Source organism: Mauremys reevesii, linkage group 1, assembly GCF_016161935.1.
Source record: "Mauremys reevesii isolate NIE-2019 linkage group 1, ASM1616193v1, whole genome shotgun sequence".
Classification (NCBI taxonomy): Eukaryota; Metazoa; Chordata; order Testudines; family Geoemydidae; genus Mauremys; species Mauremys reevesii.
The window spans coordinates 310,609,400-310,636,170 of NC_052623.1; the positions used below are offsets into that span (position 1 = coordinate 310,609,400).

The 26,771-nt window shown below is 42.4% G+C and overlaps 1 protein-coding gene across 2 annotated transcripts in view; it reads right to left on the reverse strand.

The window, feature by feature from the left end:
* DOCK4 (dedicator of cytokinesis 4) overlaps positions 1-26,771 on the reverse strand; it is a 394,664-nt gene that overhangs the window by 193,124 nt on the left and 174,769 nt on the right. For both annotated transcript variants that reach the window (XM_039507024.1, XM_039507017.1), the window contains exons 9-12: positions 10,936-11,017; positions 10,055-10,115; positions 7,374-7,506; positions 4,866-4,954 (exon numbers count right to left, since the gene is read on the reverse strand). In XM_039507024.1, the coding sequence (XP_039362958.1) occupies positions 4,866-4,954; positions 7,374-7,506; positions 10,055-10,115; positions 10,936-11,017 (365 nt within the window). The remainder of the gene's footprint in view (positions 1-4,865; positions 4,955-7,373; positions 7,507-10,054; positions 10,116-10,935; positions 11,018-26,771) is intronic.

The following is a 26,771-nucleotide window of genomic DNA, read 5'->3' on the forward strand; positions in this document are numbered from 1 at the left end:
AATTTTAAAAATTCCGCCCGGACAGCGTTTTAAGAACCAAAAAGCCTGACATCTCCAGGAAAATACGGCTGTATGTTAACCCTACCTAAAGTTCTTTTTTTAAAAGATGGGCCTGAACTAGAAATGAGCTCCGCTTCACATGTGTGGGTCCCCACAACCTGGGGGTGTGCTAGGGTGACCAGATGTCCCGATTTTATAGGGACAGTCTCGATTTTTGGGTCTTTTTCTTATATAGGCTCCTATTACCCCCCACCCCCGATTTTTCACACTTGCTGTCTGGTCACCCCAGGGTGTGCACATGTGTGGGTCCCAGCTGCTCCCTGCCCCCCTCATTGAAGCAGGTGTGCAGGGTTACTGCCCTGGGAACTGCAGGGCACCAGTGGACATGGGGCTGGCTGCAGACAGGGGTGTGGGGTAGGGCTAGCTGGAGGCAGGGGGTGCGGCAGGGGCTGGCTGTGGGCGGGGGGTGCGGCAGGGGCTGGCTGTGGGCGGGGTGGCTGTGGGCGGGGGTGCGGCAGGGCTGGCTGTGGGCAGGGGTGGCTGTGGGCGGGGGTGCGGCAGGGGCTGGCTGTGGGCAGGGACGGGCTGTGGGCGGGGGTGCGGCAGGGGCTGTGGGCGGGTGCGGCAGGGGCTGGCTGTGGGCAGCGTGGTTTGGGCAGGGGCTGGCTGGGGGCAGGGGTGGCTGTGGGCGGGGTGAGGCAGGGGGTGGCTGTGGGCGGGGGGTGCAGGTAGGGGCTGGCTGTGGGCAGGGGTGGCTGTGGGCGGGGTGCAGGCAGGGGCTGGCTGTGGGAGGGGTGGCTGCGGGCGGGGTGCAGGCAGGGGTGGCTGCGGGCAGCGTGGTGCAGGCAGGGGTGGCTGCGGGCGGGGGCAGGGGTGGCTGTGCAGGTAGGGGCTGGCTGTGGGCGGGGTGGCTGCGGGCGGTGGCTGTGGCGGGGTGGCTGCGGGCAGCGTGGTGCAGGCAGGGGCTGGCTGCGGTGGTGCAGGCAGGGGTGGCTGTGGGCGGGGTGCAGGCAGGGGCTGGCTGTGGGCGGGGTGCAGGCGGGGTGGCTGTGGGCGGGGTGCAGGCAGGCTGGCTGTGGGCGGGGTGCAGGCAGGCGCTGGCTGTGGGCGGGGGTGGCTGTGGGCGGGGGGTGCGGCAGGCGCTGGCTGTGGGCTGGCTGCGGGCAGCGTGGTGCAGGCAGGGGCTGGCTGTGGGTGGGGGGTGCAGGCAGGGGCTGGCTGCGGGTGGGGCTGGCTGCGGGTGGCGTGGTGCAGGCAGGGGCTGGCTGGGGGCAGGGCTGGCTGTGGGCGGGTGCGGCAGGGGTGGCTGTGGGTGAGGGGTGCCGGCAGGGGTGGCTGTGGGCGGGGGTGGCTGCGGGCGGCGTGGTGCAGGCAGGGGCTGGCTGCGGGCGGGGTGGGGCTGGCTGTGGGCGGGGGGTGCAGGCAGGGGTGGCTGTGGGCAGGGCTGGCTGCGGCGTGGTGCAGGCAGGGGTGGTTGTGGGAGGGTGCAGGTAGGGGCTGGCTGCAGGCAGGGGCTGGCGGTGGCTGCGGGCGGCGTGGTGCAGGCAGGCTGGCTGCGGCGGCGTGGTGCAGGCAGGGGTGGCTGCGGGCGGCGTGGTGCAGGCAGGGGTGGCTGCGGGCGGCGTGGTGCAGGCAGGGGTGGCTGCGGGCAGGGGTGGCTGCGGGCGGCGTGGTGCAGGCAGGGGTGGCTGGGGGCCGGGGGGGCTGCGGGCGGTGTGGTGCAGGCGGGGGGTGGCTGTGGGCCGGGGTGGCTGCGGGCGGCGTGGTGCAGGTAGGGGCTGGCTGTGGGCAGGGGTGGCTGTGGGCGGGGGGTGCAGGTAGGGGCTGGCTGTGGGCAGGGGTGGCTGCGGGCGGCGTGGTGCAGGCAGAGGCTGGCTGCGGGCGGCGTGGTGCAGGTAGGGGCTGGCTGTGGGCAGGGGTGGCTGTGGGCGGGGGGTGCAGGCAGGGGGTGGCTGTGGGTGGGGGTGGCTGTGGGCGGGGGGTGCAGGCAGGGGGTGGCTGCGGGCGGCGTGGTGCAGGCAGAGGCTGGCTGCGGGCGGCGTGGTGCAGGTAGGGGCTGGCTGTGGGCAGGGGGTGCAGGCAGGGGGTGGCTGTGGGCGGGGGTGCCTGCGGGCGGCGTGGTGCAGGCAGAGGCTGGCTGCGGGTGGCATGGTGGGTACTCACACAGGGACAGCAGCCCGAGCAGCAGGACGCAGCCCAGACCCAGCAGAGCAGCCGGGGACCCACCAGGCAGCAGCAGGAGCCCCAGGACCAGAGGTCCGAGGAGCAGCAGCAACAGGGCCAGGAGGCAGCCCACATGGCTCCCTGAGCGCAGCGCCGCCATGCGGTCGGGAGGAGGAATTACACGCTTCCCGGCTGGAGCCCATCAAAGCTTCCCTCGCAGGGAAGCCAGTTAACAAGTTCTGCCTCAAAATTTAACAACTGGTTCGTGCGAACCAGTGCGAACCGGCTCCAGCTCACCACTGGGTACATCTCCATATATTATTAATATATATTATAATTCAAACAAAGAACAAGATACCTGGGTTTCTCCAAATTAATTTGTATATTCAAAACTCAGTAACTTCAACTTCAGTTCAACAGTTTATTCCAATAGGTGGTGCCAGTAATTTCTGCATTAACTGTAATAGCCATTCCTTTCCTCCTCTGTCAGCAGGCTCTGATGTGAAATGTAAATTGCTGCGCACTCACAAATGAAACTGAGAAAAAGTAAATTACTTTTACTTTTATCGGCAGCTGAACAAACTCCAGTATTTAAAGTGGACCCTGTCCAGAAACATACAGGGAGACCAGACATCACAATGTCCAACGCATGAACAATCAGAAGGGTTTACCACAGAAATATACCCAGGCAATTCTGTTTGAAGAATAAAATCTTCCTGGGGAGTGTGACTACCAAGTAGCAGGCATTCACATTTGCACCAATAGTAAATATTCCTTTCTCAATTTCAGAATGTTTTTTACTATACATCTCAAAGAGCATTTGTCCTAGAGGGGGTATTTTTTTCCAAATGTCAAATTCTAGCCCACCATCCTAAATACAAATTGTCCAATATCACTGCAAACACTTAATACTTTGGTGCTACTATTCTTTCCTTCCACTTCCATAGAGGGGTGACGCTCGGTGTCTGAGGAACCCAGAAAGTAGGTTTCTTATTATATACACTGAATTTACAAACAAATATTCTCTTTGCATCATAATACCCTTGCAAAAAAATTTAAATGACAAGCTCCGGCTATCATAGCTAGGCTTCATATTAATTACACAGCCTTAATTAGTGTCATTTTAATTCAATTAATTTGAATCTTTAAAAATGAAATGGAGCATTAGAGCTTTTTTCCTCATACCTTGCTGAAGAACATGTTTCATGTAACTTTTCAATACAAGCTTCACGTTCACAAATGGAGTTAACTGAACTGTACAGACCTATTTAATCTACTAAGTTTATGGGTTTACAACTTCAAATGATAAAAAATTGCAGTGAAACATAACATTAAATTGAAAATTAGCTCATCTGAGTTTATTCCGCAGTTAAATTTAAAAGAATGCATTTTCAGGACCAACCTGGAAGAAACAGGATTTGAAAGCAAAAACTAAGGGCTTGTCTGCACAGTGGGGTAGTGCGCTCTATAGGGGTGTGATTCCTAAAGCACAATGTGCTGCATGTTAATTGGTCCATATAGACCTCCCTGGTATGCACTGAACATTCCCTATAGCACTTAAAAGTAGCACTGTACTTGTTAAAGCACACTAGGTAACCTTTAGTGTGCACCAGCAGGGACTACGTGGATCAATTAAGGTGCATCACATTAGTGTGCTTTAGAAATCACACACTTGTAGAGTGCATTACCCCACTGTGTATTCAAGCCCCAAGACATTGTAGTATACATCTCTGGGTTTGTCTACACTACAATTAGACACCTGCAGCTGGCCTATGTTGCAAGGTGGGAAGGTCCCAGAGTGTGGGCTCCAGCCTGAGCCCAGAAGTCTTCACGGCAATGAAAAAGCCCTGCAGCCTGACTCCTGGAAGCATGAGTCAGCTGGCATGGGCAAGGTGCAGGTTTTTAATTGCAGTATAGACTTACCCTATCTTTCCAGTTGGAAGAGGTTTGATTGCTTTCCTGTAGTGGTTAAAAAAAATGGCCAGTTCCAGGAAGCATGTAAATCCCAGAGTCTCCTGTCTGGCAATACAGAGCAGTATTACAAGACCAGTAGGTCAACTGTCTCTGGCCCTTAACATTGCTTATTGCTCTTCCCCCTTTATCCATTCTGATGACAGCTATGGATGCTGGCTATGGAGGCATAGCAAAGGCTTTAGATGCCAACAAAATGTATGTCCCTCACCTAATGAGCAAGAGGTTCTGCGAACAGTGTGGTGGCCTCCCACTTCCCCTTGCTTAGAGATTTTGATGTATCATGTCAACAATGTAATCAGTTTTCTATTTATAAGTCAAGATCAGCAGTATTATTGACCAGGCAGTACTTCCAGTTGGATATCAAACACCAGCTCACACCAGCTGATGATTTAGCCTTATATGTGACTACTACATCTAGAGACTTGACTGTAATCAAGGTTGCATAGCAACTTGGCACCCCTTCAAAATAAAAGTTACTAATCAGTTGCTTCTGTAAGGGAATTCAGTGATGTGCTTTTAGGTTTTTAAGTTGCAGATGAAAGGCAGGATGTGCAACTGCTGTGACACTCCTCAAGTTTGTACACAATACAATAACAGTAACAATAGCATTCTTTTTTCATGAGTGAAAAATAATAGTCATAAACCCTTCAAAAAGAAAAAGGTTTATTTGTAAAACTTTAAAAAATAACTAAAATAATGCAATAGAACATTTTGCAACATGCACTCACCAGCATTGGAGCCTGTCAAGTTGTAACGAACATTTAGCTTTTTGATGATGTTTTCATGGATCTGATACCAATCACTCTCTGTGTTGCACCTATGAAAATGGTAACACTCTTAAATCTGAAATGAGAGCTCATAGTTGTCAGACCCACTGTAACAAACTTAACTGGCTTCTCCAAATAAATCCTCTTCTGTTCACCAACTAGCAGCTTGAGATTTATCTAAATCAATAGGTCATATTGTTGGCACAATGTGGGTTTTGGCATGATGCCCAATGAAACAGCTTCCCAGAACAGGGAGCAGTATCATGGCTGTGCTCAGATGCACTGGTTGAGGATGTCACTGTAGGGAATGCTCACTTTGCATGGGAAAATTTGAGCATAAGGGTGTCCTTGGTGGCACTCAGTAATTCAGCTACTGCTGAATTACTCATGTGTATTAATCTCTTCTTCAGCTCTAAATTACAGTGAAACCTGCCTAACGTGACCATTCAAGAGCTCAGCAGAAACAGGACATCTAGCAGAGAGGGTGTTTAACTAAAGGGCAAAAGAAATTATGTTCTTAGTCTCACAGGGATAGGTGGCTGCCTGTAGGAGAAAGCCATTTGAATAGATTAAAAATACTGTAAGTGCAAAAGCATCTTGCCACAACTTTAAAATATAGCATTTTCAGTTGCTTTAATTAAAAGTGTTTGAATTCTATCATCTGACCATTATTTGAGAAATATTCCACAGAACTTTTTCTGGTCATTTAGACTAAAGTTAGTCTCAGTATCAAATTTGTCCTGTTTTATCTGAACTGAAGTACTAGCACCAGATTTATTTTTTACCGACAGACTTTGAAAGTAGAATTCAGCTGTCCAACAAATACATTAACAGTGTGCTATCCAACAGAGAGCACTTTAATCTAGACTGACAGAAAATTAAAGTAAAATAAAAGTCAGCCACCTGTCCACCGTCATAGTAAATTGCTGTCAGAAGCACTGCTTCCAGCGGTTCTAATTCAGCACAGTGGGGAATAAGAGACAGGTGAAGGGCTGCTTTTTAGAGACTGAAGTGTCTTCAAGGCTCAAGTACTAAACTTTACTGGAAGAGGAATCCCTTAAGTGTCTGACTAGTGTATCTCAGTTTATACCCTTAGAATAGATCATTCCACAAAATATTTCTTAACTTATTGAGTCAGTGGGGAATCCTATGTTCTGTGTCACTGCATCCAGGAAATTGAACTTTCTGCCTATCTACTGTCTGCCAAAATCTCATCTGCCATTTAATAAACCCATGCATTTACAATAATTAGATTTTGAGTGAGATGTTTTGGTTTTCCAGTCCCCTGCACTGATGGCATTGTTAATATTTTACACTTTTTGCTATTGCAGTTTTGTAATTGTTTTGCATCATTATATATAAATGATTGCCCTGCCTACTTCTTTCTGGAGTGATAAAGTACTCTTGGCAGACATCTGGGTGGTACAGGGAACTCCAAAGAAGTCCCCCAAACACTTCACATTGCCAGATAAAGATAGGCAGAGAAATTGCTATAATTAAGGTTGTTTAAGCATTTCCGTTCTAAGCCCCCATTTTCAGTGGCTTTTAAAACTTTCTGAAACTTACCCTCTCAAGCTCAAATCTTCCAGGTTTAGGCTTTGCCCAAAGGAAAATCATTTTGAAAAGTTGGAGAAAAGCAATTCAACTATTTTGGAATATGAGTAGAGTGAAAGACAAAATACACTTTCAAAACACTGCTCGGACACTGAAAACCTATGGGTAGAAACTGGCAATTTGACAGGGAAAGGAAGTATGTAGGAATACGAACTATGAACAAATGAAAAATCACACTCTAGGAAAGGAAAGTACATTTTTCAGGGAGCTCTTGCAAAACTTGTAAAGTGTGCACTAAAGAACACCTGACTGTAGATGAATGCATGGCTTAGCTGCACAGTGAAAACTGTAGTGAGGGTGTGCAGCAAATTGTTCACTGTGTTTCTTGTAAAATGGCACACTAAATGAAATTACACAGGCCTCAATCCTGCAAACTTAACAGGACTGTTTGCATGATCAAGGCCTATAGGTTTAGAAAAGAGTTACGATATCCTAATGCATCATTTGATAATTGTATCCAATCAGGGCTAGATTAAAGTAACACATGCACCCCAAACTCACATATTTCCTGATTTCTGAATGTTTAATTGTGCAATTTTTTTTAACATATGATTTTCATTTTTGAAAAAACAAACATGAAGAGTTGATGGCAGTTTTTCAAACTGCAACAAAAATGGTGAAAAATGATGATTTTTAAATGACATTTTTTATGAAACCCTTTCCCCTAGTCTTTGACCAGCTCAAAAATATACTATTTTATATTATGGGGGATTAGAATGAAAATGCTTAAACAAACAACCTTAAAGGACTAAAGCCCTTTACACTCACACTAATTAAAAGCCGTTGCTTCTTGGTACAGACTGATATAAATGGATTCCAAAACTCTTAATAAATTAAAAGGAAACAATCTCTTACATGTATACTTTTAAGATAAGGTCATCCTTTGAATCTCCTGCCAGTAGATCTGCAATGCTGAGGACTGCACAGCCAAAGGGCCGTCGGTACTGTACGTTGCAAGCATTTTTCTTTTCTCCAGCTCCCATTCGGCCTGTCAAAAATAACAAAAATATGATGCATAATCCACTAAAATGCCTCCTTCTAAAGCCACAGAGGAGGGAGAGACCAGCTCAGCTGATACCTGTGGCTAATGTAATGGTTTTTATGAAATTATGGCAAGCGTAGTGGTTACAAATCTCCTCCATCTTTTCATATTTTCCACTTAAATTAGAACAGTAGAAAATATGAAAAGTGCATTACACTTATAGTGCATTTGTAAGGTCCAAAACTGAGGGGACACTGGTTACCTTCTCCTGACCTCCCCCATCATATACTTCTTGTGTCATACCCAGAAACTATATTCGATTGGGCAATGCTGTACCAAATTTAACATTCAGGTATCATGTACTACTGGACATTAGGTCTTATCACATTTGTAAATATTATTTCACTATGGTTGTTGTTAATAGTCCTCTGCCCTGTGACTGATAGGAAGTGCTGTCTCTGGCGATGACAATTAAGCAGACGGGTGCTGCCCCCATAAGAGGCAATTCAGTAGCATGGGGATAAGTGGACTAATGCAAGAACAGCTATTAAAGATGAAAGACAAGAGGAAAGAGCAAAAAGAAGAGGAAAGATGCTGGAGCACAAGAAAGCAAATAAGTATAAAGAACCAAACAAAGAAGCAAAAGGAAGTAGCAATGGAAACCAGACCTTTTTCTAACATTCTTTCCCCTTTGATTCAAAAACAATAGCTCAACTGCATGCATAAACCAATAGCCCAACATGCAGCTGCATGTCCTGCATCAAAATAGAGGGGAATCCCTTCCTTCACCTATTCTGCTCAATCACAGCTATGCACCTTTTCTACCAGGTGCATATGTGTTTGATGCCAATTTCTGAAATGAAAAGCACCTGGTCCTAGCTGTTGTCGGAAAATGCCTCCCCATAACATTTCCCTGCATCACAGCAGCTAGGAGAGTAATCTTTCATTTTCGCCAAGTACACTGTCCAAATCTTATTTTAATCTAAATATTTCAGCAAGTGTCCTTGGTCTTTCAATAGCTCTCTCTCATAATCCACATCAGTGCTATGTTTATGCAGTGACAAATGGCAAACTATTTATGACTCTGCAGTGTTTCTTCTTCCTTCTCTCTCTTTGGAATAAAAAGATGCTGGGTTCCCTACTGAAGGCCCTTAAAAACTGCATTGGCCTTTCAGACGGTCTGATTGTGGAGCTCTGAAACATATAGAACCTATTTCAACTTTACAGAATCAGAAGACATAGAGGCTTTGAATTGATGCAACTCAAATAGCATATGCAGTGACAAGAATATCAAGACTGTCATACAAAATTCATAGGCATACTTTCTGGAATCTTAAACTGATCTAAATGCAAAGACTTGAGGTTTTCTCCTTGCTCTAAAAGTCTAGATTGTCAATATTTTAGAAAAATGGTGAAACAAGGAGGATTCTACACTTTGCCCTTATTTTAAAGGTTTATTCTTACCAACTTGGCTCGTTGGCTCAAAAGTTAACATTTTACACCATTTTCGCCTCAAAATTGTTTACCACCCAATTTCCTACATCTTACCCATTAAATGAGTATATGTCTCCCAGCTTTGAAGTCCTGGTGACACACCACAATCATATAAAAAGGAAAAAAGTATACAGAAAAGATCTGAGACACATTGCTTATTCTGTATTAAGACAGGTGGGTATTACAGTATCCAAACCCAGAGTGCAGTACAGAGGATTATTACAACAAAAATAAAATACTATTCAAAAAAATCTGGAAGAAATGAAGGTACACTTAGTGCTGTACATCAACTATACCATTATTTTACAGGCAACAATGCATATCTCTATGCATATCTCTGAGAAGAGAAATACTCAGGAATGATGTGAAGATTACTGGAGTTAACTCAATATAGCCACAAGACAATTTATTAAAGAAATAGATTAAATAAAGTACATGCTCTTCACTTCTACAGATCTTAAGCATTGTCTTTGGAAGAAATCAGATTTGTTCATATATGTTAAAATTTTCTTAAAGGGAACAACATCTCCTCCATTGCAGTTTTTTCCCTTATTGAATTCATTTGAACTATTTAAAAGAAAGGGTACACATTGTCATCAGTTCATTTATGCTAATTAGGTCTGCTACATTTCCAGACAAGTTGTTCTACTAGTGCAACATGCCTGAAATTACTCTGTGGGAGTAAAGCAGGTTTTTAAAACTCCTTTAAAACTCATTCATTATGCTAAGACTGTTCATATGATAGGCATGCATGTGCTTTTTGGTACTAATGAGAATAGTATCCTATATTGTTACGGGTCCTCTGTCCTTAAGGGATTATAAATTTAGCTTCTTAAAGCATTTAAAATATTAGCACAGAGCAATGCTGGGAAATTCTAGGCACACATTATTTGCTATTGAGTATCAGAATGTAAGCACATTCTTTTCAAAGCTTACTCAGACATACAACCAGCGAATGTGACAGATGCCATAAGCAAAATTCAAGCACACTGTCTTTCCTCTATTTACTGCCCAATACCTTCCAAATGTACAGTTTATGCTGGCAAGCTGTCGTACATACCTATGCGGATAATGTGCACAGTGATGTAGATGTCCTTCCTGAGTTCACTGCTACTCAAATCCTGCAGAGAATCAGAGTCTCATTATTTTTGACCCACAATTAAAATATGACATTTAAAGATCTTAGCATATTACTATATGTGCCAATGAAAGTGATAAATGAACACGGAGTGCACTTTTAACAGAGGATTTGTTACAATACTGTATTGAAAAATTACATCCCTGAATACTTTAAATTTGTGGCCATGCAGGAGTATGGACAACTTCTGTCCTAAAATGCTATGGAACAGATTGTGCTCTGCTGCATCAAGGCTGCAGAGGGGAAGGATGCAAGGAGCTCCCTCGTGCACCCCTGCACATCAGTGATGCATGACTGCAGTCCCTACACTCTTTAAAGCACAAGGATTGCTGTCTCCAAGCAACCCCTGGGTGCAGGAGATACAGGAGGAGAGGGGTCTGCTCAGCCTTGCAGGGAGTAGTATGCTGTACCTGTGCACTGGGAAAGCACCAGAAAGTAGGCACGCTGTAGCCCACGAAAGCTTATGCTCAAATAAATTTGTTAGTCTCTAAGGTGCCACAAGTACTCCTGTTCTTTTGTGGATATAGACTAACATGGCTGCTACTTTGAAACCTGTCAGAAAGTAGGCAGAATTCTTTCTGGTGTTCCCCTAGGTGAGGTGCAGCACTGCAAGACCTTTAGCATTGATCTGTGCCTCAATGATACAACAGAATCTTTCATAAGGATTCAAATCCATAGCCAATAAAACTGCTCCGACACAGCACTGAACTATTTAGTGACACAACAGTTAATTTACACCATCTTTTATTTAAAATATTCAGTTCAATTGCATGAAATGAGCATAAAGAATGCATAAAGCTCACCACAAAGAGAGAACAATGTCTTTCTGGCTTCTCTGGACATTTTGGCAAACCATTCCTATTCAGTCTTAAAAAAAACCTCTCGCTGAAAGAAAATAAATAGAGTAGGCAAATGAGACTTCATTCTGAATTTCTTTCAAGGTGAAATCTTCCTGAAAACATAGAAGAATTAAATGTCTAAGAACTTGATAACAACAAAAAAGTATACTGAATGTTGATGTATTGTTTGTTGTAATTACAACAAATCTGAGATTAAATAAAATTATTTTTTGGACTGTGATTTTGTAGAATTGTATTCACTTCCTGTGAAATGATGTACATACATAGAAATATGAAAACTATAAAATCTAGGTACACTGGACATTATTACAGAAGGTATGCAATATGTTGGTACGGATTGTAACTGTGCAGGTATTGGTATAATCACAAACTGGCATTCAGTCAGTATCTTTCCTACAGATTAATGAAATTGTCAGAGGAAAAGGTAATAGGTAAGATGATGTTGACGATATTTGTCCCTACTATTAAACCTTAACTTCCACCCTCCTTAATGTAGTTAGACTGGACGGATTTTAGTAGACTATGGAATCAGAGCCTTTATAGCTGCAGTCAGGAAAGCATTATTTCCAGAATTCTGCCTTTAAAATCTGTCAGTGTTTGCTAAATGCTACTGTGGAAACGTATCAAAAAAAAGAGTTTGGCAAATTTAACACTGCCTCTGCTAAAGCAGAGAGAATGAGAGAATTTTAGAGCCAGTGAGGGGGCAGGACCTATGAAAAAGGGGAGAAAGGGTATTTGTTTCATTAAGGAAAGATTCCCACTCAATTTTAATGGGAGTTGGATCAGGCCCATAGGAAGGTTCACTATATAAAACAGGCAATTCATGTGTGGAGGAAGTTTACAAGAGAGACAGAACCCTCCATGCGCTGGACCAATTCTAATGGGATGGGTCATAACCCTATTTTTAAAGGGTGGGAGCAACAGGGTCACAAATAGTACTTCCCTCCCACCCCCAGCCAAGCAGCTGTCTGGATACCCCAAAGTTATAAAATAAATTACCAAGAGATCATCCTGCACATACATTCTTAACTACAGCTTTCTCAGCTGTTTCTATCTCTTCTGCCTATGGCCAAGGCCCGAACATTTTTGCCGATGTTTTATATTAATATACATCTTTTAAAAACAACAGCAGGAATATTTATAGGAATATGCCGGATGAGGTACAAAACCCTGAAGATGAGTTAAATCTTTATTTTTCTGTCGTCCCCTAGTCACAAAATCAGGAGACCAATCATTTAATCAAAATCATATTTAACCTGAGCTACAGTTGGGTGTTGGTTTAATTTGTATAAATCAACCAATCTGGGCAGTTTGAATCCCCAGGTACTTAGACTTTTTATTGGAGTAGTTCATTTTAAACCACATTCCCCATTTGTAGCTACCCAGTTTCCCATTTGATGGCAGAATAAGTGGAAGCTAAGAGTAGGGTAGTCTAAACTCTTGTATATTTCATAGGCAGAGACTTGGAAATGTCATTTCTCAAGCACATACACATATTTTAGTATAGAGCCATCTCCTGAAGGCTAAATCTCCATGGTAACTTTAAAAGAGGGTTTAAAAATAAGGTCACTCAACATTCTGTGCAAAACCCAACTGTTTTCTGCTGCATGTGAATTTAAAAGATGAAGTGTTTTTCAAATTAAAAAAAAAAAAAGCTCATTTTAATACAAATAAAATACACTAAAAGAGTGCTGTTATGTCAGATGCTGCATCTCCGGGCTCTAAATAAACTTAAAGTTAGCAATCAGCATAGCAAGAATATTACTGTGTGTATTATATAGCGCTTAGGAGCCGCAGTTATTGGCCAGGATGTCATTATGGTAGATGCCATACAAGCACAGAACAAAAAGATGGTTCTTATCCCACATTGGCTACACACCCTGTCTCTATGATCTGCAACCAGCAATGAATCTGAACTGTGGCAATATAATTTTAGTCCAGGCAACCAACAAGGCTGTTCTGAATTTCACCGCCTTATCTCCAGTCTATAGACCTGTCCATCAGTCATGCGTATCAGCAGCAGTGGATGTTTCACTGCATGATTTGTGCTTAAAGCAAGCAAATGGAAATGACTGTCCCAAACAAGAACAGCAGCTTCCAGGAAACTGGGTCTTTGGCAGACTTACGGTGTTTATAAACAGTTTTTATAGGCTGCAAATGTTGAAAGAATATTCATGTCCTCCAAAACCCAGTGCCTGTTGTAACAGCTTACTGTACATTTACATGTCACTTCATCTTTCAGATGATCCATTCATTCCTGCTTTATACCTTCTCATATAGCAAAATAGCTTGTTATCGCTTACACACGCTTGAAAAATTTACTCAGCACCTCATAGCTTGAGATATAAATCAACAAGTCAGGGTAAGAACACATGAGCTGTCTGCCTGTAGATTTCCAAAGACACTTAGCTCACATTTGGAAGGTTGCTTGCATAAATATAAGAGCTCGGAATTTATTTTTAGGAAAAAAAAGTACATTTCGATTCTGCAGATGTCAAAGGCACTGCCCTAGGAATGCTTCCTACTTGCCACAGGTGTGCGGATTTTTCAAGCCCTGATTACACACACTCTCTGCAAGGCTACACAAGTGTAATTCAGGATACAATTATTAAAAACCAGCAAGCAAGCACTTTCATGCCACACAGAAATATACCGATTGAGATGACACTTAATTGGTGATGCAGAGCTAAATTTCTCAGATGCATTTTAAATGTAGTATGATTGAAGGAAAAAAAACTCTAGATGAAGTTTCCACAGTATGACAAACAAAAAAGAAGCAAAAGCTACAGTTCCAACTACAACATTAGAATACGTTGGCAGAGAGCAAATGTGAGCAGTCAGCCTTTTAAAATGTTAAAAAATGTTGATATTCAGTTACTTTTAAGTACAGAGGGCATGTGTGTTCATAAAACCTCATGTGGATTTCTTCATAGAAACCACGTTAGAAAATGAATGAGAAAAGTGAACTGCTTTACTAAAAGAAAGAGAAAATACAGAATTTGAGAGATCTAACAACTTGGCTTCAATCAGCCAAAACTCCAGATGATTAAAGCTGTGGCTAGTATTTTACTTCTCAGCAGTCAGTCACCGTAAATATACCTGGCGAATATGCACTGCAATAACCCAAAGGAGACAGATCTTTTCTTTGTATTAAGGGCATTTGATTATAGCTTAGACTTCTAAGCATTTTTATGAGTGCTAAACTGCCACTAAAATATGCTGTGCACATTCTAGCTCTACTGTCTTCTGACAAGAAATACAGAAATAACGAACACTGAAGAGATTAATTTAAGCAGGTCAACAAGGGATTTTTGTACTGAAACATCCTCTGTAATACTGAAGTAACAATGTGCTCCAAATCTGCAGTTTACCGATTGCCTTTAAAAGGAACATGCCACAAACTGTTCTATTTTCATAACTGATTCTTATTTACTTATATTACTACTTGTGTGTTATTAGTCTAGACAGATTGCCTATTGTATGACTTTTAAACATAAATCTGGCTGTCTTTTTTATATTATGCCACATGACATGTTGTTGTAGAAAATATTACCTTAGAAACTGGCCAAATTCCTCAGTATAACATTTAATTTTTATGTAATCAACATAAAATGTATGTCTTCAGGTGGGGAATAAAAGGCAGGAGTCTTTAGTCATTGATAACATCAAATTAGTTGTTTGCTGTAAAATTCAGTAGAACAATAGAAGCAGATGAAACTAAACAGCACAAATTCTGTTTTACATACAAATGTTGTGGGTGATAAACATAGGAAGACATTTGTTTGATATCTCACCACTGACACAACATGTACCCGCTTCTTTTGTTTGTACGATATTTTGGACTGTATTTCTACTCCTTTGATTGGTTCAGTATGGCAGAGTGTGTCATTTTGAGTAGGGTGAGGTAAAAAGATGGACTCGAGCTGGATGCCTATGAAAACAATGATGGATGACTGAGTTTTTTCATTTTGTCTTAATGGAATAAATGCTACAGATCTAAGGACTGCCCATCTGGGCTGGAAGATCATCAATTCCATAGAGCAGATTCAGATTATAACGTCTTGCTGATCTTGGTTAGGAAGAAGATTGCTGCTGATACCATTAATTCAGAAAACAGAAGCCTATTTGCTTAGATGGGTACACCAGGAATGGATTTGTTCTGATGGCAGATAGATAATAAAATGGTAATTGATTTGTTCTTTTTAGTCCTCTGATTGGCATGAATTTTATTATTTATATTTAGAAGCTACTGTAGGTGCTTAATTACAAATCTGAAAAAAATAAATTACATAAACCCGCTCACAACAGGTAGCAGTAAAAACTTTGGATCAGATCATGCTTGGCTCCTGCTCCATGCTCTTTGTGTTGTTGATGTGGTACAAAGGGGCCAGAGAGCTGGCTTTAGCAATGAGCTGGGGATCCCCCAGCATAGTGGGCATTCCAAAGGGTGTGACAGTCTTGAGCTCAACCAGTTTTGAGACAGTGGGCCAGTCCCTTTGGGGCTGTCCAACTGCTGCAAGCTAGAGCATCGCAGTACTAAGCCTGGTTTGACCCCTGGCTCCCCACAGGATGGGATGGGAGGTAAATAGAAAGCCACTTCTGCACACCCCTGAAGCTGGTTTTATAAGTGAACCTTACAAGAGAGCAAATACCAGAGCCAGGGACCCTCATCTGAGGGAGCATCTCAATGTATGGAGATTCTCCACTGGCATAACACTCTCCTGCAGTCTCCCATGCCAGACACCACCCTCCAATACCAAGCGTAAGGGAAAGAGGGGTTGGGGGCATGGCAGAAAGGAGAGGGGACTGGATATGGTGGAGCAAGGCTGCTCTATGGCCAATTCTCCACTGGTGTAAGGTGCCTGAGGGAACTTGCATCACAGATTAAAGTTAAAACTGTCCCCTTGTAGCTTTAACTTGAGCCAGGGCTCGACAGCTGATAATCAGTGAGCTGTAACCAGTTCTTGACCCACCTCAATCTCCATTGCACCTGAGCTGCGCTGGGCCCACTGGAGACTCTAACTTTATGCATTTGACAGCACTCTGACCCTGATCCAGAAAAGTTTTAGCATGCAGTTTAATCACTGTGTTGTACATCTTTAACAGTTACAAATACACCAATGAATGTGACCTATGTAACAGTCATTATGTATTAAAACAATGTATGACTGTATTGCAATTTTAAAAGACACTTATTATCAAAGGCCATAAACCACTGCTATCTGTAGAAGTTTTCTGAATGCAAAGATCGAGGGTAAACGATAACCCTTAATTGTGGACAGGAAAAATAATTATGGATGAGGTAAAATTACTGAACATTAAGTGTAAATTTATGCTGGTTGAAATTCACTCTACTCACAAAGTAGAAGTGTCCATACTATGCTGATAGAATGACGAATGGTTGGGGAGGTAGAGTCCATCCTCCAGCCAGGACAATAGTGGGGAATTGCCACATGCCTCCTATTGCAGCCTTAAGGTTAGAATAATGATGGCAGCTCCTCCACACTGGTTGCACACAGCGCTGTGGTCTGCATAAACGTGCATCCATAGCCTCCCCCGAGGCACCCAAGTGGCCTTCCATGCTGGCCTATATAGGGCTAGTACAGAGATCTGTATCACTGTGCACAGGGTGGGAGCAGGCAGTCTCTACAGATACTCAGCAGACAGACTCCATTCCCCATATCCCAGTGCAGCCTGTACATGGGGTGAAAGGGTGCAGATGAACCTGCACTGGCCTTCCACATCTCAGGTGAATTTCACCCACTGAGTCTAGCTCCAAATCAATTACATCAAGAATGAAAAAGGGGCAAAAAAGGCTTATTACGCTTTCCTGCTCAAATACCAGGCAAACTTCACCCATAAATGAGGGCAGATACACGATCTGCAGGAAATACTGAAAACCAAATGGGGGAGACTGTTTGGTTCTTTCCCTTCTTTGTACAGAAAACGTGACCAAAGGAAACTTGGATGTTAAACGGAAGTGTTAGAGACCCATTTAGTTTGTGTAGAAAACCAAGTGGGGTCGCAGGCAAAGATGGTAGCCAATATTCTGGGTGGGACACTCAAGAAATAGCTCACAACTCCAGCAGCGCTGCCTAACTGTCAGAACTTGAGAACTCTGCCAGGCCTAAAAACCTCTCCAGTCTGGGAATCTGGTCTCTAAAACAATGGACAAAATCTATGTGGCCCAACCACCAGCCTACAGTACTAGCCATGCAAAAAGAGAGGGAGCCTGCACTGTGCTCTTCCAAAGAGCAGATGAGCTGACAATTCAGCATGGAGTCTCCCAGAATCTTACGAAGAATTTTTGAGCTAACTAGAATTCCTCCTGCAACTGTCACCATCGCACAGCTCCTCCTCTCCTCCCAACACAACGACAAGCTGATCCTATGAATTCTCAACGTCTAGCTGAAGCAAAAAGAAAGGCAGCATTCTTTCTATATCTTAAAAAATATCAAGCACTGAGAAAACTGCATGTCTCATTTGCAGTATTGCCAACACTAAGCATTCAAAAATTGTGAGTCTGGTGCCAAAAAAATCATGAGATTGGTTTATAAGTCATGAGATATTTTTAAAATAATGTGCAGATATTGTTTATTTGTCTTCTTATTTTTGAGCCTTTAGTTACATTTTCAAATTTCCATAACCAGGAGAGCTAGAAACTTCCCTTTTATTAAAATAAAAGCTGAATTTCTCTTGTAATCACATGAACCTGGGGCTTTAAGAGATGTTGTAAGACTTGCATTAAAATCATGAGAGTTAGCAACATTAGAACTGCTATGCTTATTTTCAGCTTGTTGGGATGACAACATTTTGAAGTGATGCTGTGTTGTAAGGGGCAGCTGTGTGAAATTATACCAAACACTGTGGTCAACTTCAAGCTAATGCCTCATGTACATCTTTAAAAATGTATTTAGAAACAGTCTGCTGATGAATTTTGTTTTTAATTTCCTTCCCACCAAAAAACAATAGCTTTATTTTTTAAGAATTCATCACATCCTGCTGTTTTATTTCAAGTCAAAATCCCATTTTGTGACATCAGAGTCATGTCCAAGGCAACCACCAACAATGTTACAAAGGATGTGGATTTAAAGTAAGAAATAAGCAGCAGGATCCGATTAACTTCTAAACAACAAAGATCCTGGTTTTCATGCAAATGCCATAAGTATTTAAAAACAGAGCATGAAAAATACCAAAAACACAACCATACTCGTTTCTAAATAGCAGGGTTTTCAAATTTTTCCATGAGTTGCCAGTAGATATTTAAAGTGCAGCTGTAATCAAAAAGTGAATTCAAATTACATCTTTGAGTTCTATGATTATTTGCTTGCCATGACTTCCACATCAAATTTTCTCAGTTTAAAAATAAAAACATCTTTTTACTTGTAAAAGCTAGCGCTGCAAATTCAGCCTAAGTTCAGAAAGTTCAGCTGTGTGTGCTTTACGGCTCACTCATCAGTACTAAAGATTCTGTAACTGGAACTTGGTTAGCAATTCTCTTTCTATTGTGAAAGGCAAAACAGAATCCAGCTAACTCTCACTTAGCTGTGTTGACTCCACAGTGCAACCAGGTGTTAGAAAGTAGCCATTCAAACACACACAGGAATAGGCCACTGCATGATAAAGCATCATTTTTACATAGTCACTTTTCTGACTATGCCTGCATCTTTAGACTGTGTGTGTTGAGTTATGTTTTAAGTGCATGTTTTAAATACCATTTAGCATCCAGTGTAGAAGATGACAGGTATGTTTACACCAGATGCCAAGTGGCGATTGTGTTGATCAAAGCATGTTAGCCAGCACAACCCATTTTCCTAGCGTAGACGAAGCCCACATAATTACTACTGGTCCAGACTGAAACACAGAAATGAAGCTTATAGATAATGAACCTCAATAGAGGGAAATGCTGAGGTCTGTGGTGAAGAAGAGGGGTTTTTAAGCTACAGCATTACAGTTCTCAAATTTGCATGTATAAGAACATAATGGACATCTGAAATCATTCCTTCCCAATTGGAGGGGGGGTGGGAATGTTGTCAGCTTATTAACACAGAAATTAATGGTTACTAACTGTCAGGAGCTGGCCAGAGGAATAAGCAGACACAGACTTGGGCCTTCCGTCGATCCAGGGAACGGTGAGCCTTAGAAAGAGGAAGGCATGTATATAGACTTTTTGATTGTTTAAGATCTGCTTTCTCTATATGGCTTTTGTTCTAATACTTTGCTTTAAGGAGGCTGTTTGGTTATTGGATACCACCATCATTGCCCCTGGAGGGGACAGAACTGCAGGCACTGAAGATAAGTCAGACCTGCTGAAGTCATCATAGGGGATGGTAGTCCAGGACCTGATCTGAGACGATTCTTGTGATTCCACCCAGAAAGAGGAGCATTAGGCTGAAACCTTACCGGGGTGCACTCAAGGAGACCAAGAGGGGCCTGAGGTGCAGGAAGCCTGGGAACAGAGTCACAAGTGATCATGTTACACATATCCCAGCTTTTCTTAACCAACATTCATTATACAATGAGCCATGTGTCTGAGTCCACTGAAAAATCCTTCTAGAAAATCCTAAAAACAAACTAGCCTGCCTTACATTTCTAAGCTTCTAAATGTCATCTGTGCCCTTCACAAACAAACCTCTATAGATGTTTTCTTTTTTCTTCACTTTCTGTAAAGGATTAAGCTTATCTGATTTTGCAATTAGTGCAGCTATAATAATGAAAATATAATCCATTATTAATGAGCTTAACTCTCAGAAAAACACAACAACAAAAATTCCTCTCTTCTTTTTTTGTGCTAAGTATATTTGCTGAATTTGTGGAGTCTCAGTGCAATACATGCTAAATGATATATGAAATGAAAACTCCTTGCACAGTGCACAGAGAAAATTACAGACAATACTGAGCTGTCTGCTATCACAACAGTACTCTGTGCTACACCACAGACATAGCCAAATAATATCCAGCTCCTCAACTACAGAAAAATCCCAAGATATGTTCTGTCTCAGGCAGGTGCCCACAAGGAATTAGTGCAGACTTGTGGGGGAAGGTAAAGAAGAAAGAAAAGGGAGACTTTTAATCCTTTATATGGAAAAAGGAGTGTTTAAGTGACAAGAAATATGGACCAAGTGATGGGTAATAAAACATTTCTTAATTGTTGCACGCTGTACTCTACCGGCAATCATATTCACACATTCACCCTGAGACAAGTAAGGCACAAAACCAATACCGAAACATATGCAAATTTCTGCTGGTGAGAAATACCCGCTTCAAAAATTCAGACTAAACTGTGTCGATATAATCAGAGTTCACCCCAGTTGAGTCATATTTTTCCACTAGGATTGGATAATTAAACAGGAAGCCTCTTTTTAGACAACTTGAAAGCGTACAACTTCTTTAGTGTTACCTCGGGGGATGGCATTAGTTTTTTTAAATGGTGGTGGATGCCAATCCTTCTCTTCAATACCTATCTTCTTGTTGTTTACAATACAAACCAAAACATTCTTCCAAATTTTCACAACCTTTAGTAACACTGGATTTAACACAATGTCTAGCACTTAGATGCTGGTTTACATGGTCAAAGCATGTACAAATATTATCTGCTGTTAAAAAATATTTTAGTTATAGACTTATTTTCTGCTCCTTGCCCAATTTAGATACACAATCCACATAAACGGCTTTCGAAAACTGGATTTTAGACCTACAAAACAATCTCAAATGCACTTGACTTCTTTCCTCTCTTTTGAGGTATTACTTTGTTCTCTTATTGCCATTTGAGAGAAGAGCCACAATATCAAAAGACTAGAAAGGGCAGTAACCACATTCCCCACACACATCAGAGAGGACCGAAATAAAATTCCTGGTTGGCCATTGGGCTTGGTGGTCACATTACCAACTAACCATGAGGAAATATTCAAATTGTTGTGTTTCTCTACCGTAAATTTCTTATTTAAATGACATCAAAGGCACTGTTGTAACTGATGGACAGTCATATCCTGAAATTCTTTACCACCAAATCTTGACATTATTCCTTGCCAGGCCACCTTTGTAAGAGCCACCATGCTGCTAATCACCCTTTCTAATTGCCCTTTGGTAGCCTAAGCAATCTCTATTTGGAGAAGGAAATAAAAACAACAAAAAAAAGTAATACTGGCCATTAAAGCATGAGTTGGTTGCAGCTAACTGACTCTCCCTCCTTTCAAAAAAAAATGGGAGGAAGTGATGTCAGGACATCTGGCTAATGTTCCCCTCAACCTGGGGAACCAACACAGCACTGGTAGCAAATTTTCCAGTAGCTATCACCACATACAAACCCCTTGGAGAAGAGAGTTCTCCTGGAGTTGCCTCAGCCCTCTACAGAATAAGCTCCAGCAGTCTTGCACTGACCACACATGACCCTTCCGAGGACAGTCTATCCAGAGCCCATCTCCTCTGCTTGCTTTCAGGAAGTGTTGTGTACTGCTATTGTTCTGGTCTCCTGCATTCACAGGATGGCAGTGTCTAGGACAGGGGTTGGCAACCTTTGGCACGCTGTCCATCAGGGTAATCTGCAGGCGGGCCGGGAGACATTTTGTTTACGTTGACCATCCATAGGCAGGGCCCCCCACAGCTCCCAGTGGCCGCGGTTCACTATTTCCAGCCAATGCGGGAAGCAGCAGCCAGCATGTCCCTGTGGCCTGCGCCGTTTCCCACAGCTCCCATTGGCGGGAATGGTGAACCACAGCCACTGGGAGCTGCGGGGGGCCGTGCCTGCAGATGGTCAATGTCAGCAAAATGTGTCGCAGCCTGCCAGCAGGTTATCCTGATGGGCTGCATGCCGAAGGTTGCCGACTCCTGGTCTAGGAGCACAGGCCTCAATTCTGCAAGATATTTAAACATATGTAACTTTAAGGATAGTCTCTTTGACTCACAGGCTTAAAGGGATACAAGTGCTCAGACTTCTTGCTCAGCTGAGGCCATGGGAGGCAGTATTCTTTGCCTATGAGGATGAAAAACCCATGGGTTGCTCATGCAATTAGTGTTACTAATTGGCTCCAGCCTTCACTCACTCAGAAAAATGTATAAATTTGATTTAGTGGGATTCTTTGGGCTTTCATAGAGAGGTGAAGGACCTCAAAGTTTGGAAGTTTGAACAAGGCTTTGGAAACGCACTCTTTTCCTCCTATCCAAAATCCATGCAGCTCTTTAAGCAGCACTCCACATAGAATCATAGACTATCAGGATTGGAAGGGGCCTCAAGAGGTCATCTAGTCCAACCCCCTGCTCAAAGCAGGACCAATCCCCAGACAGATTTTTGCCCCAGATCCCTAAGTGGCCCCCTCAAGGATTGAATTTATAACCCTGGGTTTAGTAGGCCAATGCTCAAACCACTGAGCTATCTCTCCCCCTAATATTTACCTCCCTAAAAACAGATGCTGTAATGTTCTTTTATTCCTGAAATAAAAATAATTGGTAGCAGCCCAGCCCTTGAGTAATCCTACACCAAAAAATCAACACACATGCAAAGGAGGAAACATCTTGATAAATGGACAGATTACAGTTCATAGATTGCAATGGATTTTCAAAAGTACTGTTTAAAAGCAATTATAAAATAGAATGAGGAAAAATGTGAAAAGATTAATTATTTATATTAATGCCACTTAAAAAGGTGAAGTTAAAAGTACTACATAGGGATAATGAAATGATAATTCTGGTTTATTCTTTTACATGGTTGAGAAAGGGAATATATTGTAACCTTTAAGTATATAACTAAGTGCACAAAAGGGAAAATGCGTAATACATCTTACTCTCATTAGCCTTGGATAAATTATCTACCCCATTTGTCTATACAGTTTACGAATCTGTGCTCATCTGAGGACAATTTGATATTTATAAAACAAGGGAGTTCAAGGTGATGGAAAGAGGGGGATTTATCTTTGCTCCTCATATATAGGGGTCCACAGGCATCAGTCATTTGTGGCAAGACTTTCATATCATATTGACACAGACACAAAGTATACACATCTCTACTCTTTTGAATTTCTACCTTATAATTGTTGTGTTAATAGACTACCTTATTTGGAACAATGCTACACCATAAACCAAATGGTTTAGAAAAGACATGATTAGATGGAAGCTTTGTGCCTTGTTAGCAAATGTAAGTTTTACTAAACAACAAGAGACAAATCACTTGCATATTCTGCTGCAATGTATCAGATGAACTACAACATACAAAGGCACAGATACTGTACAGATTTAAAGGCCAGCAAAGCAACTGGGATTTTAGGAAGCTCCTGGTGCACTGTTCTCTTGCATACTAATCTATGATAAGAACCTAATACTTGTGATCTGAACAAACATACTTAGGGTATGTATACTCTCTATTCCCTTTTTCATTTCAGGTTTCTGAGATGATGACAGCCTGTGTTTTAAATTTAAAAAAGCAGCAGAGATCTCTAGTTAGCAATGTGTTATGAATTTAAATTTGTGTTACCAGTTTCCAAACACTACAGGTAAAAGTCTCTGAGGAAAATGGGATAAAGCAGTTATCTGGAGAGTAGATATAATTGTGTCAATCTGCATAGGGTCTTACCATCTAATTTAGGATTTTCTATAGCACTTACCACTGTAGTATGTAAGCACTTATGGTCTGTAATTTCAAGACTGAAGAAACCTAAAAATATTGAAAACAAGATTACCCTGCCCCCCCACACAACTAGGCTTTTGATACAGTTTGCCTCAGAAAATGTTAACAACTATTTGGAAGACCCCGTTTAACACTATCTGCATCCACTTTGTACTCATTAAGTCAATCCCAGCTGCAAGAAACTGGCACGTGCTATTGTACATTAAACTATCGCCTTCAGGTAGCAATGTGAGGTGTAACACTAGATGGATGTAGTACTGTTGAGAAGAAAAATGTCTATACTTCACTCTGATACACATATAGAATTAATATAGTGTTCTACTGGGCAAACCGTATTATTCTTAAGTGCTGTACATAATTAATAATATTTAGCATTGCTATCACTATTTTCATCATAGGATCTCAAAGCATTTAATAAAGAAGGTGTTTTAATCCCCACATTATAGATGGGGAAACTGGGACACAGAAAAGCTAAAAGGTCTTAACAGAGTCACCCAACGTATGACTGTATCCCTGGTTGCTTATAAAACCAATTCGAATTAAAACAGATAAGCTGCATTTTTCAAGATCTGATTTTAAAAAAAAATCAATGTATTTTTGATTAAAGAATCAGTCTTATCAGAGCTCCAATGTAATTGGGCCCTCTGGCTATGCTGAGGCCACACTGTTTCACAAACTACCACAGCTAGCAAGTTGCAAAAGGGGAGGAAAACATACCATGATCAGATGCCATATTTATTCAGAGAGAAATAAAGGGGCAATGACCACAAAATTGTCATGGATTCCTAAGTGTGTTAAACACTTACTAGCTCTGTCATTCTGACCTAATTACAATAGAGATTAATTTAAATGATCTGTTTGTGCTGGTATGAGGGCAAAAACTCCCCCAAACAACCACACAGCACTTAGCACGATAATGGAGGAGTGTCCATATGCAGACTTAGTAGTACACATTCAAAATGCTGCATGTTTCCCATTGAAGACAGTGTCGCAAGGCTAAAGGACTATCCAACTTTCCGAATATTTGCCCATCAATACTACCATCCACCGTTTTACATCAACCCAGAAAATGAACTGTTGTATTCTTTCAACCGCAGTATGTTATGCTAACAAGGTTCCAAGGCTATGTCTACACTGCCTCGCAGTTCAGACTATGGGTATTTGCACCAAAATGCCGCACTGAAATTCCCCCTTGTGGACAGTATGGGCATGATCTAAAAGGTTCCTACTTCGTATTAACATCGTCTTCTCTAAATAGGTCTGCATTAATTACCTGGTCTGAATAAGGCAGAACAGGGGCTTCACCCTGGGACTATTACATCCCAGGTGAGTGCTTGATCCACTGGGATACGGGCTATTCTGGGGTCTCTCTCTCTTGTTTTTCACAAAAAAGAAACTGAAAAGTCTCAGTTTCATCCCATCAGAGAATGAGAAAATATTTAAAATCTCAAAAGATTTTGCAGGATGGGAAAACAATTTTCCAATCAACTGTCATGATGAGATCACTTCAAATTACTAGAAACCAGGATTCTCCTGAATTCTACTTCTAAGTTCTGACACTGACTCCTGCTCCAATCCTGGGCAACTCAATTTACCTGTTCTTACCTCAGGCCTTCCCATCTGTAAACTGGTAAGAATTTTAGTTATCTATCTCACAGAGTATGTTGGGAAAATTAGTATGCTAATATTTGTTAAGTTGTTTGAAGATGACAAGTGCTATATAAATGCTAACTATTGTTATCAGTGATTTGATAATATTTCCTTATAAAACACAACATAGAAAAAGAACGATTGATTAAAAATACTTATTCAAGACTAGAAAAACAAAGTAGTACAAGCCAGAAGTTATGGAGAATCAATATAGTTTTAATTTCATTCTCCTGCTGGGTCCAGGGTGTGTGCACACACAAACTGTTTTATGAACAATGAATCAGGCGAGGCCCTGAGAAGCCACCCATTATCTCAGGACACATTTAGCTGTTAAGATGTGAATCCCATAAATGTATACACTGACAACCACAGTATTGAAATGAGACAACTCTCAGACAATGACTAAATCATTAAAAAATTACCAAAATTTCAACATTGATAAAATAAAAATAATTTCCACATTATATACAGTATACAATATACACTCAGTATCGCACCCTTTATCCAGGTACTCTCTTAAGTGCTTTGTAAACATTCTATATTGTGACAGAGCTCTGACCTTGCTCCCGTGGGTCCTGCGCTTCTAGGCGGTTTATGCTTAGCCTCAGTGGCTCACTGTGACCCTCCACGTAGCCCTTCACTCTCTAGGCCAGGGTTACAGTCTACTGAGCCCTTTTTCATCACAGGCCAGCAAGGAGATTGGTGAGAGAACTCCCACTGTCTCTGTTGTCCCTGGGGGCTTATTTGAGAACAGTTTAGCCTCCTGTCCTGACATGGGCCTGACTTCCCCTCCCAGGAGATGTTCCTGTAGTGGTGGGTTGGGGGGAACCCGGGCCCACCCTCTACTCCAGGTGGGCCTGGGAAGTGGCCCCGGGACCCTAATGGTAGCAGCTGTTGGCAGCCAACCTTTCACTGCCAGAGTTGCTACATTTCCCTGGGCCACTTCCCCACAGCTCTCCCGCTTCTCCCTTCTTCACCCTTACCTTAGGGCTCCCTTAACGATGGCTTGAGAATGTCTTCATTAACCAACCCTTCAGCCGCACTTCCTCTCCGGCTCTCCTCTGCCTAACTGGAGTGAGCCCTTTTTATAATATCAGTGGGGCCTTAATTAGAGTAAGGTGGTCACATTAGCTTAATGGCCTCACCTGACTCTTTGCAGGTTAATTAGAGTCAGGTGTTCTCATTAGCCTGGAGCAGCCCCTGCTCTGGTCAGTCAGGGAACAGAAAACTGTTAATCCAGTGGCCAGTATATCTGCCTTCAGCTATTCTGCTGTACCTGGTCTGGGTCTATCACAATATCTAAATCCAAATAGAGACTATGGGCTTGGCTACACTTGCAGGTGTACAGCGCTGGGAGTTACAGCTGTCTTCGTACAGCTGTGTAGGGAAAGCGCTGGAGTGTGGCCACACTGACAGCTACCAGCGCTGCAGTGTGGCCACATTTGCAGCATTTGCAGCGGTGTTGGGAGTGGTGCATTATGGGCAGCTATCCCAGCGTTCAAGTGGCTGC